Source organism: Ambystoma mexicanum, chromosome 9, assembly GCF_040938575.1.
Source record: "Ambystoma mexicanum isolate Mex_15411 chromosome 9, UKY_AmexF1_1, whole genome shotgun sequence".
Lineage (NCBI taxonomy): Eukaryota > Metazoa > Chordata > Amphibia > Caudata > Ambystomatidae > Ambystoma > Ambystoma mexicanum.
Window position 1 is genome coordinate 578,216,853 of NC_090931.1, and position 12,845 is coordinate 578,229,697.

At 45.2% G+C, this 12,845-nt stretch overlaps 1 protein-coding gene across 1 annotated transcript in view; it reads right to left on the reverse strand.

The window, feature by feature from the left end:
• Positions 1-1,136: 1,136 nt before the first annotated feature.
• LOC138488299 (multidrug and toxin extrusion protein 1-like) overlaps positions 1,137-12,845 on the reverse strand; it is a 638,882-nt gene continuing 627,173 nt past the window's right edge. The window contains exon 17 of the mRNA XM_069615181.1: positions 1,137-10,793. Within this exon, the coding sequence (XP_069471282.1) occupies positions 10,627-10,793 (167 nt within the window). The 3' untranslated portion in view covers positions 1,137-10,626. The remainder of the gene's footprint in view (positions 10,794-12,845) is intronic.

A 12,845-nucleotide genomic window follows, 5' to 3' on the forward strand; every position in this document is an offset into this window, starting at 1 on the left:
GGGTCCCAATGAGAAGGATCTCTGTCTTACTGGCATTTAGGCAGAGATCGTTGGAGGTGCACCAATCCTGAATCGCGGATAGACAATCGGGAATGAGCGAGGAGCAGAGACTGAGGGGAGCCAGAACAAAATCTGAGTGTCATCCGCATAACACTGAAAGTTAGAGGAGAAGGTAGAGATCAGGTGGGCCAAAGGGGCCAAATAGAGGTTGAAAAATCAGGGTGAGAGGATAGAGCCGAGGGGAATGCCACATGGTGCTTTGTTTTGTAGGCCCAAGTCTCTCTGCTTTGCAGGCCGGACTCTCAGATGGCACACACGATCCTCTGGAAAAGCAGTATGTGGAAGAAAGAACATCCCATCACAACATTTTGTATTTACCTCTAGTAGCCATTTGTGAGATATGCAGATAGTTCCCAAGTAATACATACACATACACACACACACACACACACACTCATGTAGAGAGCAAATAGATGTCCTACCTTTAATTATTCATAAGATATTTAAGCTAAACAAAGGGTTCACATTTGGACGACTGTAACATGGAATTTGCTGTCCATAAGTATGTTGGGTAAGCTGTAGACTGAGATTAGGACACGCTCAAAAAGCAATATAGACCCAGTGGACTGGTGCATCAAACTTTAGTACTATACTGCCAAATAAAGGTTCATATGTAAGGAATTGAAGGGAAACCTCTATTGCCACTCACTAATGAAAGCTTCATAATATCTTCCCCAGAGTGTGTTATTAGTGATATGTCGAAAGGTGATAAAAACGAATGTTATTTCTTCTGGTATTCTACACATCCTTGGTTAAATCCCCACAAAGGTTCAATTTGATTATACCTATTCCTCTTGCCTTATATTATTTCACACAACATATGGTCCATATTTCATGCATATTTGAGATGACAGCATTAAAACCAAGTATTTTTTGGTTCCAAAATGCTGTATATCTTATAGATGTCGTGATGTCTCATACCAAGTTACTTATAGGCAGGTGTCTACCTGGCAGGCAGGATGAGCATGGAGAAAAATAACATGTTAAGGAAAAAATTATTAATGTACTACAACACTTGACCACATTTATTGTTAAGTTTCTAATAGAAACATGTTTTTTGAAGCTTCCTGTTGTAGAGTTTATTATAAAGTTCATGTATGATTAAATCACATCTTTATATGTAGAAATACACAGCATTTGCAATTGTATGAGGTGGTATGTTAAGCTATGTTTTTGAAAGAGGACATTCATTGAACTTAAATCTTCTTTGGGTAGTACCAAGAAGTGAAGCGTGTGAGGTGTATGTTTGCTTTCTGATACATGCGCCCTCTCTGGCCCCAAACTTTGGAATCTGTTACCACTTCACAGTCAAAGTATTACCTCCCTCACTATATTTCGTAAAAATGTAAAGACCTATTTATTCAACTGATCGCTGATCTTTGGTTCACTGGCAATGAACACTAATAATAGTTGGTGGTTGAAAGTTTCTTTATCAACTGTGCTTAGATGCAGTTAATTCCGTCTGTAGTCATAAATGCATCAAAATCAGAAATCTCTGAATGATGGGTACCAAGGTTTCAGGTGTGCAACCTGTCACACATTTTGTGATCTGCTCACAGCAGGCTTTGATCATCGAACCAGGCAAAAAGGTGGATTTTAAGAGCAAAATTGCCAGATAAGCTCAAATGTTGGCGTGTCCAAATACATTATCTTGTGGGTCTGAATAGTGGATGGCATAAGAGGGAGAAGAGTGGGGATAGGGCAGAGGAATATTTTTGTTGTATTCCCATCACTCCCAAAGATCAGGGATGATCTCAGACCTAAATATCAGATTGGCATGCAATAATTTTAAAGTTTCTCAATAGATTCTTCCATAGTGACAAGTGGGCATTCTGAGATGATAATGATGCCGCCTTACATGGGCTGGAGGCTTTCAAATAGAGGCATGACCTTACTATGAAAATACCTTGAAATGCACATTTTGCAAACCAAGCACAGATAAAGGTGACTGTTTATTTATTTATTTTATTTAGATATTTATTTATATAGCGCACCTAACTTAAGGGTATCTGGCGCATTCTTCATATCAGCAGTTACAGTACAGTGTGAAATTTACAATACAATATTAAGTACATCTAGATTGAGGGCAATGAATCACTCCGATACAATGGGTATAAAGAGTTACAGATGTTACATTGTAAGGAACAAAGAATTACATAAATGTGATAGGTAATACATAGCAGTACAGATGGTGATGTGGGTGAGAACCTTAAAAGACTTACTGCCCTTGCACGAAGAGCCATGTTTTTCGTTTTTTTCTAAAAGTCCAGTAGGATGGTTCTGCTCTTAAAGACAAAGGCATGGACTGGGAAACTGTTAACTCCTGATTTTGTGTAGTTTGAATCTGGGTATGTTTAGGAGGCGAGCATGGGTAGATTGGGTAGGCTGGTATGCTTTGTGAATTTGTTAGTTAGAAATGTTGGTGTTACATTGGATAGGCACTTGTGGGTTAGTGATAGTGTTTTGAACACTATCCTGTCCTGAACCGGGAGCCAGTTGGCCGTTGCGTCTGGCAGCTGAAATATGGTTAGTCTTAGCGCATTGTTTTGTAGAATTCTGAGTTTTTTTTAGGTTATGGCTATTAGTCCTTACATAGAAGGCATTACAATAGTCGAGTCTGGACACTATGAGGGCCCTGGCCAAGGTATTGCAACTGTCTGATTAGAGGATGGGGCTACAGGCATTTACAAGGTTTGGGGTGCAAGTGGCCACTGATGCAGTCACATTTACTTGTCTGGTTAGTGTGAGGGCTCATTCCAAGTAGATGCCTAGCGTTTTAACTTCTATTGAAACCGTGATGGTTATGTTGTCAATGTTAAATGATTTGAATTGGTCATCTAGTTTCTTTAGTTAATTCTTTGAGCCAATAAGAAGTAGCTCAGTTATGTCATCGTTAAGACAAAGGCCATGGGTAGCCATCCATGCTTGAATAATTTGGTACGTCTCATTAAGTCTCTTGGAATCGTCAGCGTAGGAGACTGAGATGGGGATGAATATGTGAGTGTCATCTGCAAAATGAGTGTAGGCGACACCCAAATTGTCCAGGTGGTCAAATAGTGGCTTCGTAAAGATGTTATATAGGGTGGGAGAGGCACAGGAACCTAATGGAACATCGCAGCCAACTGGGGAAGGATCTACTGAGGGAGACGGTGCGAAGACTCTCATTGTCCTGTTGGATAGGAAGGATTGAATCCATTCAGAGGCTTTGTTGGAGAAATGGACAGACAAGATCAGATGATTACACAGAACTTCGTGGTCGACCAGGTCAAAGGCAGATAAGTCTAGCAGGAGTAGGAGAGCTAAGTTGCCTTTATCTTTAATGCCGTCCATTTGTACTTTCATTTATTTATTTTTATTTATTTAAATTTGTAGAGCGCACTACAGCCAGCAGGCATCGAGGCACTATATCAGAGCTTATGAAGGCTTGATTAAGGGTTACAAGGAAGCCACCCAAGAGTGCTTGTTACATTTCAGTTCAGAGAAAGTGTTTACAGAGTATCACAGAGTACATGCAAGTGCATATTGTCATAGAATCCATGTTAAAGCAGTCAGACAAAGAGGAGAGTTTTGATGGCTTTGCGAAAGGCTGAGTGGGATTCAATGATCCTGATGTGAGGCGGTAGGGAGTTCCAGAGTAGGGGGGCAACATCAGGGAAGCTGGAACCGCCTGCCCGGACCTTACGGGTTCTAGGAACCGATAGGAGGTTAGAGTAAGGGGATCTAGAAGGTCTGAGGGTGGCGGGTTTGGTGATTCTGCATGACAAGTAAGGGGGGGCAAGGTCGTGGTGGCACTTGTGAGTCAAGGCCAGGGCTTTGAATGTGATCCTCTCGTTGACTGGGAGCCAGTGGAGCTGTCTTCTAAGTACCGTGATGTGTTCTCTACGCGTGAGGCCAGTGGCGGCTCCGAACGCGTTATTTTGAACGATTTGGAGTTTGGCGACATTCTTGGCAGAAGTGCCGATGAGTAATGCATTACAGTAGTCAAGCTTGGAGCCAATTATGGCCCTGGCGATGGTGAGGCAGTTTTGCTGAGACAGGAAGGGTCTGAATGCGTTGATGAATTTAGAATGATAGCCAGATGAGGAGGCTATGACGTTGACCTGCCTCTCCATAGTTAGATCAGGTTCGAGGTAAACATCTAGTGTTTTGATGGAAGGTGACATGGTGATGGGGATGTTGTCAATGGAGAAGGTGGAATATTTGTTATCCAGTTTGCTCAAGGTGGAGGGGGAACCAACTAGTAGTAGTTCGGTCTTCTCGCTGTTGAGACATAGCCAGTTTTCTGCCATCCAGGATTGGATTGTTGTGTAGATGGAATTAAGGGTGTTCGGGTCGGCCTGGTAATCACCCAAGAGGGGGATGAGTACCTGGGTGTCATCTGCATAGTTCGTGTAAGAGATGCCCAGGGAGTCTAGGATTATGAACAGTGGCCTTGTGAAGAGGTTGTAGGGGTGGGGGCTGTGCAGGAGCCTTGCGGGACCCCACATTTGATGGTGCTTAGGTTAGCGCTTGAAGAGTCATTGCCCCATCCTTTAGAAATGAGTTAATCCATTTCCAAGCCATGTCAGAGAAGTTGGCTACTGACGAGAGGTGCTGGCAGAGGGTTTTGTGGTCGACCAGATCGAAAGCTGCAGAGAGGTCAAGCAGCAGGAGAAGTGCAAGTTTGCCTGCGTCTCTGAGATCATCGATTTGGTTTTTGAGGTCAAGGAGAGCTGTATTGGTCCCATGACGAGGTCTGAATCCTGATTGCCTGAGTCCTAGGAGGTGGTTTTCTTCTAGGAATTTCTGAATTTTCAGGTAGGCTGCTTTATCCAGAATTTTCAACAGGAAGGGGACGGTGGTGATGGTCCTGCAGTTCCCTGTGTTGGAGGGGTCAAGGAAGGGCTTTTTTAGGAGCAGACAAACCCATGCTTCCTTAAGTCCCACTGGGACGTAGCCAGAACGGAAGGAGGCATTGATGAATGCTGTGATTATAGGGACTAGGGAGGGGGCACAGTCCTTGATGACTTGTGCGGGGCAGACGTCACCCTTGCAATTGGAGGGTTTGATTGATTGGCGAAGTGAGGTGACCTCCTTCTCACTCATATCTTTGAAGTCCAAGACAGCGGATAAGCTGGGCTTGTCTCCTGGCGTGAGTCACCTTGAGTGCTCGAGATCAGTTTAGTGAGCTCTTGTTGGTGTGTGAGGACTTTGGCTTGCAGGGTTTCCAGTTTGCTTAGCATGGCAAACTGTATGGTGTTACACCAGGCTTCGTCCTTCTCAATTGGAAAAGGGGGAGAGGTGGGAGTCTCAAGTTCTCTGAAAATGGCAAATATTTCTCTACTTCCAGATTTAGCATTAGCTATCCTGGTATTGAAGGATGAGGCTTTAGCATTGGTGATGGCTATTTTATATTGTTTCGAGATGGATTTGAAAGCGATTCTAGTGGCCTCGGTGGAGTTGTTGATCCACGTATTGAGAGCAGTCCTTTTTTCGCCATGTAATTTTAGGAGATCCTGAGTGAACCAGGCATTGGAGTGTTTGGATTTCTTAGATTTTTTGAGGTTGAGAGGTGCCACCAGGTCAACAGCCTGAGTGATGACTTTCTTGAAGTCATTGGCAAGGTGATCTAGGTAGTCAGTGAAGGGAGGTAATAGAGCAGGTACCCTGAGGTGCTTAGATAGGTTGTTGTGGGTGAGCAGTTTGGAGCTACGGGAGATGGATGCAGGAAGAGTGATGGTGGGCGGTGGAGGATCTCTGGAGGTGAGGATGTTGAATAGAATACAGTGGTGATCAGACCAGGGTTGTGGGGGTGATCACAGGGTGGCTTAGCGAGCAGTTATAGTGGGCAACCCAATCTAGGGTGCGTCCTTTGATGAAAGTGGGGCTGGAGATGGCTTGCGCGAACCCCAAGGTGCGTAGTGATTTGTTGAGGTTATTGGCTTGTGGGTCTTTAGGGTCATTAAGACCTAAATTAACGCCCCCCAAGAGAAGAATTTTGTATGTGTTTTTTAAGGTTGTCTGAGAGGGAGTGGGTTGGAGTAAATTGGAAGTCATTGGAGGGGCACAGTGGATGGTAAATGAAGTGGATGGTATAGGTGCAATTTTCTGAGAGCTTGAGTTTGAGTAGGAGATAATCAGAGATCTGATCAAGGTCCTTCTGAATGGTCCTGATGGATAGGGAATCCTTGGCGATGACGGCGACACCACCCCCTCTGTGGGAGGGGCGGTCTTGTCTGTAGATAATGTACCCCTCAGGTACTGCCAGGTTGAGGGCGGGTCCGGAGGACTCTGTTAGCTAAGTTTCGCTAAGGAAGAGTAGGTCAAGCTTGTTGCTGGTGACCAAGTCATGTATATCTAGTGCATGAGCTGGTAGGGATCGAGAGTTGATCAGGGCCCATTTAAGGTTGGCTTCAGGGTGTGGGGGAAGGGGAGGATGAGCTGGGAGAAGGCAGAGCAGTAGTACTTAAGGGGGTGAGGTTGTTGTTGCATGATGGTGTGGCGTATGAGACAGGTGCGAGTACATTGCAAGCATTTTTCACATCAGTGCATAGTGGCTGAACAATACTGGGCACATCAGTGCATAGTGGCAAGTCAATACAGAGCACATTAGTGCATGGTGGCAAGTCAATACCAGGCACATTGGTGCATGGTGGCTGAACAATACAGGGCACATTGGTGCATGGTGGCAAGTCAATACAGAGCACCTTGGCAGTAGGCAGGATAGCGTGATGAACATTGCATAGCAGTGGGGCGCATGAGGTAGGTGGAGGTACATTGCAAGCAGTGTTAGCAGTAATACATGGTAAAGCAGTACATACGGCAACGGAACACGGCTTAACAATAGTAGGCAGGGTAGTGTTAAAGGACACAAAGATTTGTGGCACACAAGCGACTGGGGTGGGCTTGTTGCAAGTGGGAGATACATAATTACGGGGAGAATCGTTAATTTCTGCTTGAGGGCTGTTGGGTGCTTCCATGTCTTCCAAGAAGTCAATGTTGGAGTAATGAGGCAGCTGATTATCTGTTGGTGCCGAAACTACACCAGTGGGCGGAGTAACATTGTTGCATATCGGTATGTTGAGGGCAGCCGGGCAGACGCGTACCCTATCGTGCTCCGGCGGGATAGTCTTAGCAGATAGCTCGGGCAGAATGTGCTAGCTGGAGACCGGATCATGCGTGCGCACAGTCGGTCATTTCGCAGGGTTATGATAGGTGTACGAGCATCAGGAGCTTTCGAGTTGCACTTACCTAGTAATCGGCCTAGGTTGGAGGCCTTCTGCGCTTTCAAGCAGCAGAGAGCTGCAGAGAGTGAGCTTGGCTTTTTCTCCTGGCCTTCACTCCTCTGCGGCTTCGCCTGGCGGTGTACCTCCCCTCCATTAAAGGTAGGAGGGGAGGGGCGGACTAGGCCAAGGGACCAATTGCGAGCCTCAGTTGCAGTTTGTTGATGTCAGGTTCTCATGGCAACCACAGAGGCAGCCATCTTAAGCTTTCCTTGTAGCTCGTGGCATGTAATGGAGGTGTGGGGCATATTCTGGCACTCCGGTGCTACGGCGGTGCTCTGCACAGCTGACAGTGAAGTCAGCTGATGTTGAGGGACGGTGGGGAATCTTCAGGCACTCCAGTGCCACGGTGGTGCTCCGCACAGCTGAGGGAGTCAGCTGGAGTTCCACTCGCAGCAGAGCTGCAGAGAGTGAGCTTGGCCTTTTCTCCTGGCCTTCGCTCCTCTGCAGCTTCGCCTGGCGGTGTACCTCCCCTCCATTAAAGGCTGGAGGGGAGGGGCGGACTGGACCAAGGGACCAATTGCAGGCCTCAGTTGCAGTTTGTTGATGTCGGATTCTCATGGCAACCACAGCGGCGGCCATCTTAAGCTTTCCTTGTAGATCGTGGCATGTAATGGACGTGTGGGGCATATTCAGGCACTCCAGTGCGGCGGCGGTGCTCTGCACAGCTGATGGTGAAGTCAGCTGATGTTGGGGGACGGTGGGCATCTTCAGGCACGGCGGTGCTCCGCACAGCTGAGGGAGTTAGCTGGAGTTCCACTCGCAGTGGAGCTGCAGAGAGTGAGCTTGGCCTTTTCTCCTGGCCTTCGCTCCTCTGCGGCTTTAAGGTCGATTAGTGCTGATTGAGTCCCATGTCCCGGTCTGAAGCCTGATTGGCGAAGACCTAGTAGATTGTTTGATTCTAGATGATTTTGTATTTGCAGGTAGGATGCCCTGCCCAGTATCTTGAGTAAGAATGGCACAGTTGTGATGGGTCGGTAGTTCATGGAGTTGTTGGGGTCCAATGTTTTTTTTTAGTACAGAGAGAACCCACAGATTTTTAAGGTTGGTCAGAACAGTGCTTGTTTCAAAGGAGGCATTTATTAGTGACGTGATGAAAGGGGAAAGTTCTTACACCGCATCTTTGATAACAGTGGCTGGACAGATGTCACCATGACATCAAGATGGCTTGAGGTCAGATATTTTTTTTTTTACTTCTGTTACAGAGACCGGGGTGGATTCAAATGGGTAATCTGTTCCGTTGGGACTCCAGTTCGTTTTGCAAGTTGTGCGTTAGGTGGTAGGCTCAGTTTTTTAGATTCAATTTTTGTTGATTTGCCCAGCAAGGCATTCTGAATGTTCGTGCACCAAGTTGCATCTTTAGTGCAGGATTCTTGTGGTGTCACGGGCAATTCTCATTCACAGAGGATGGCAAACAGTTCCTTGGTGCCAGAGTTGGGATTCAGAATTCTTTCATTATATGTGGAACTGTTGGTCTGTAGGATGGCTGTTTTGTAACCATTGGAGGCAGTGTGGAATTTTTCTTTGTTTAAGACCGTTCGGTTTCTTTTCCAATGCATTACTGCTGATCTTTTTTTACTACGCATGGTTTTGAGGTTGGTAGTGTACCACATATCTAGATGTGCAAGCAGTTTGGCTTTGCGCACTTTGAGTGGGGCTACTTCGTCTACAGCTTGTAGAAAGGTGCGATTGTAGAGCTCGACCATGGCGGATGGATCTAGCCTATTCAAGTTAGTGCTGCTAGTGATTGGGAGCAAAAGTGGCAGTAGCCTCTCAGCTGTAATGTTGTGTTTACTCCTAGTAGCTATTGGAGGTGCTTGACTAAGGCCAGAGTCTAGGAGGGTTTTATCCTGGGTGGTGAAGCAAATGACATGATGGTCCGACCAAGCACAGGGCGTGTTAGATAGAATCATAGTGTCACAGTTAAGATCAACTAGCCAATCTAGAGTACTACCTTTACTATGATTAGGGTTAGTAATCCTGTCTGAGAAGCCAAGTTCAGATAGTGTGTTGGCTAAGGCTGAGGCATTGTCGTCATTGCTGTCGTTGACCCCTAGGTTTAGGTCGCCCAACATCATGATTTGAGAGCCTAGTTTAGTGTTCTGTGTGAGGAGGTGTGTGATATCATCCTCATTGGATTTGTGGGACCAGGCGGTCTATAAAGGAAGTATATCGTTACGGTATGGGAGGCAGTGAGGGGAAGTTTGGGAACAGTTGGTTGGGTAGTTCTCTCAGTCCAAGTTGGATTTTTGCAATGATGGCTGTTACTCCACCCCTTGCATTTTCTCCGTCAGTTCTGAGGATGGTGTAGTGGTCGGGAATGGCTAGTCAGAGGGCAGGACCTGCCGTGTAAAGCCATGTCTCAGTGATCGCCAGGTTATCCAAATTGTTAGTGAGGATGAGGTCTGCAACATCTAAGGCATGGGCTGCAAGCAAACTGGCGTTGATAAGGGCACCCTTCATAGAGGGTACGTTGGAATGGATTTTAGATGGGGTTATAGGTGACTCAGTGGCCGAGTGTGAGTTTGTGGGTAGGCTGTGCCCAATGGCTGTGGGCGTACCCGGATCTGTTAAATCTGATGGCATATCCATATCCTTGTTATTCAGTACAGTGCTACTACTTGATGTCAGGTGGTTGTGGGGGACCGAGTTGGTTGAGTTAGGCAGAGTCTTGGTGCTGAGCTTGTTTATATAAGTACTGGTCAAAGGATTGGTTTTGGAAGTAGAACGTTACGCGCAGTGCCTAAAACTATTCTATGTATCTGTCTGACTGTAGATCAGACAATTCTATTCAGAATCATTAGTGAATTTTCATCAAACGCAAAACAGCCGACACGTGTTTCGACCACATGGGTCGTCCTAGAGGCTAGCTGGTCAAGTCAAAATATTTAGGAATGGCATTGTCACAATAATGTTGCTGGTTGACTCTTAACGGTGTTAGGTATCCATATCAAACAAACATGCAATTTCAAAAAGCATGAGAAATTGCCAATGCGTAGAGACAAATGGAGTGTGATATCATTGGATGGTATATCATATGGGAGGTATATCAAATACGGTCCCGGAAAAATGTTCAAACAAAACACTGTAAAGTTGAGGTGAATTGGGTTGTTCGTAGGTAAATTGCCATGGGCATAGATACACACTAGTGGGCCGTTAATGGCATCTAAACAAGGTTTAAAGGTTTCAAAATGAAAGGGTTCAATTCCAAGTGTTCAGCGTCTCCGGGAAAGTTGTTCCGCTAGCATCTGTAGTTCCAGTGCGACTTGGCTCTGAGTCCTTCATATTGTAACTGTCTTTACTTCTAGGTTAATAGTCGAATCAAAACCCCAAGGCACAATATAATTATATTCACAGCCAATATTGATCCACGCCGGCAAATCAAGTCCTTCATTTGTAAGATTTCTCCAACTGTTGTATCAGTCCCCTGAGAGGCTTCTTTATTATATGTTGATAGATCCATGGGCATATCTGTAAAAAAATAAGAGTGTGTTGCGAAAGTCATTAAATTACAAATTGGAAAAAACCACATTGCGTACAACCAAAAGGACATACTGTCTAGATGCCAACTTTCAGAGTGAGTGCGCTCGAGGGTCACTTTTGTGTTAACTCACCTTCAAATAATGTACATATTTGGGAAATGCGCTAGCCCCCCTCAACACACTAAAAGGGCTTATTATAGCATCCCACACCCACTGTCATAGTGTTGCATCATCACACAATTAGCATGATGATGTGAATTCATAGCCAGGGGTTTCCTTTAATTCCATCAACCACAGTTTGTTTGTTGTCTTCAAGTCTGACTCTTGAATGTCTACTTTTTTCATTTTTTTTAAGTGGTTCTCTCCATGCAGACCCTCCCTACCCTACCCCTCCTTCGATACTACCTCTACACACAGATATAGAAAAAAAGGAAAATGTCAACATTCAAGAGTCAAACACTGTGGATATTGGAATGACTGCAAACGCCAATACCCGACTTAAGGACTGGTTACATGTAACCTGTAGAGACTTGCTAGTTTGCATCCAATTGCAGGACAGGGCCACAGGTCACAGGACATTGGGCAGCTATGACTACTGTATTTTGGATGCATTGCACAACCATGTTAGGTACCACACAATCAAACAGACTCACTGTAACTTCCAACACACAGATACACACTACATACTCTCACACACTCATGTGAGTTTTTTGAACATACACAGACACTGCAATAAAACAGATATACTCAATGAACTGTGACTTCAGACAGACAGACAGATACTGTAACTTCCTGTAAAACACACACACCAGGGCTGTTTCTTGGGGTTGGTGAAGGGGCAACCACCCAGGGAGCCGAGCTCAACAGCTCAAGGGGTAGGGGGGTGTAGGAAAGGCTCTCCACCCAGACAGCTGCCTCTGAGGTTGCAGGAGGAATAGGTTAAGCATTCCTTTGTTACAAACACAGTAATGCACATACCGATCGCAACCTCTGAGATGGAGGCACAAACCCTGTGCCCACCACTCTGTGTTGACAGCCTTTCATTGAGCGAGCCATTGTTTTTACACAGTATGTTAAGAACTGAACATGGGGCAATTTCATTCTGAAGGCCAGAATAAAGCATCAGTTAGCTGATCAAGTTTATGCATTCTTCCAAGAGAATTAACGTGCCACACAGAAAAGGTTTTAAACTATGTTCTTTACTTTCATGTCTTTTTATTTGACACACCAAAACCTTTTTTTGTATATTACTTTTTAGTTACATATGGTACATTCCTGGGAAGCTTAACTGTTGTCATTTTCTTTGGGACACAGACGAAATGCATCCGCTCAGCATCAAAGATCTTTACATTTTCCTAACAAGCCAACTTCAATGTGACTTGGCACCTTGATTAGTTAAGCAGGGTTCATTGTGTGTCACCATGCAGACAGTAGTCCATGGCAAATCAATGCAGTGATCTGAGTTCAGCAATTATGTGTGCACTGCACAAGTCGCCACCCTGTTGGTGAATGGTGTCTATGTGTAGCTCCTCTATGTAACAGCACATCTACCTGTTTTTGTGTGATGTATCCCATGTCCATAAAATAGCATACTAGAACGTTTTGTATATGTGGCTATGATGATTATGCCATACTGTGCCCACACTTAAACACATAAAGCAATCAAAGAAGTTGCCTCAAAATGTACATCAACTAGGCCAAATGCCCTTTCTACACTGCCACACCATGATTTTCACTAACTGCAGGCCAGCCCCAATAAGATATGCTCATAGCTCTCAACCCTTTGTGCCGCCAAGGCGGGTGAAAACACCCCATTTCTTTTTTGGGTGGGCTAGAGCTCATTGAAGCGAATGGGCCTCCAGGGGGCTTGGCAGGTGAGCCTGCTGATTCATCAGGCAGAACATCTTAAAGCCACAAATTCCCTCCCTTTGCAGGGACTTCATCAGGCTAGTTTAGTCTCTCTCAAATGGCTTATTTTCTTTAAAAAGCATTCAATTTCTTCAATAGAAAGTAATGTGGCTCTAATGTAATAAGTAACCAC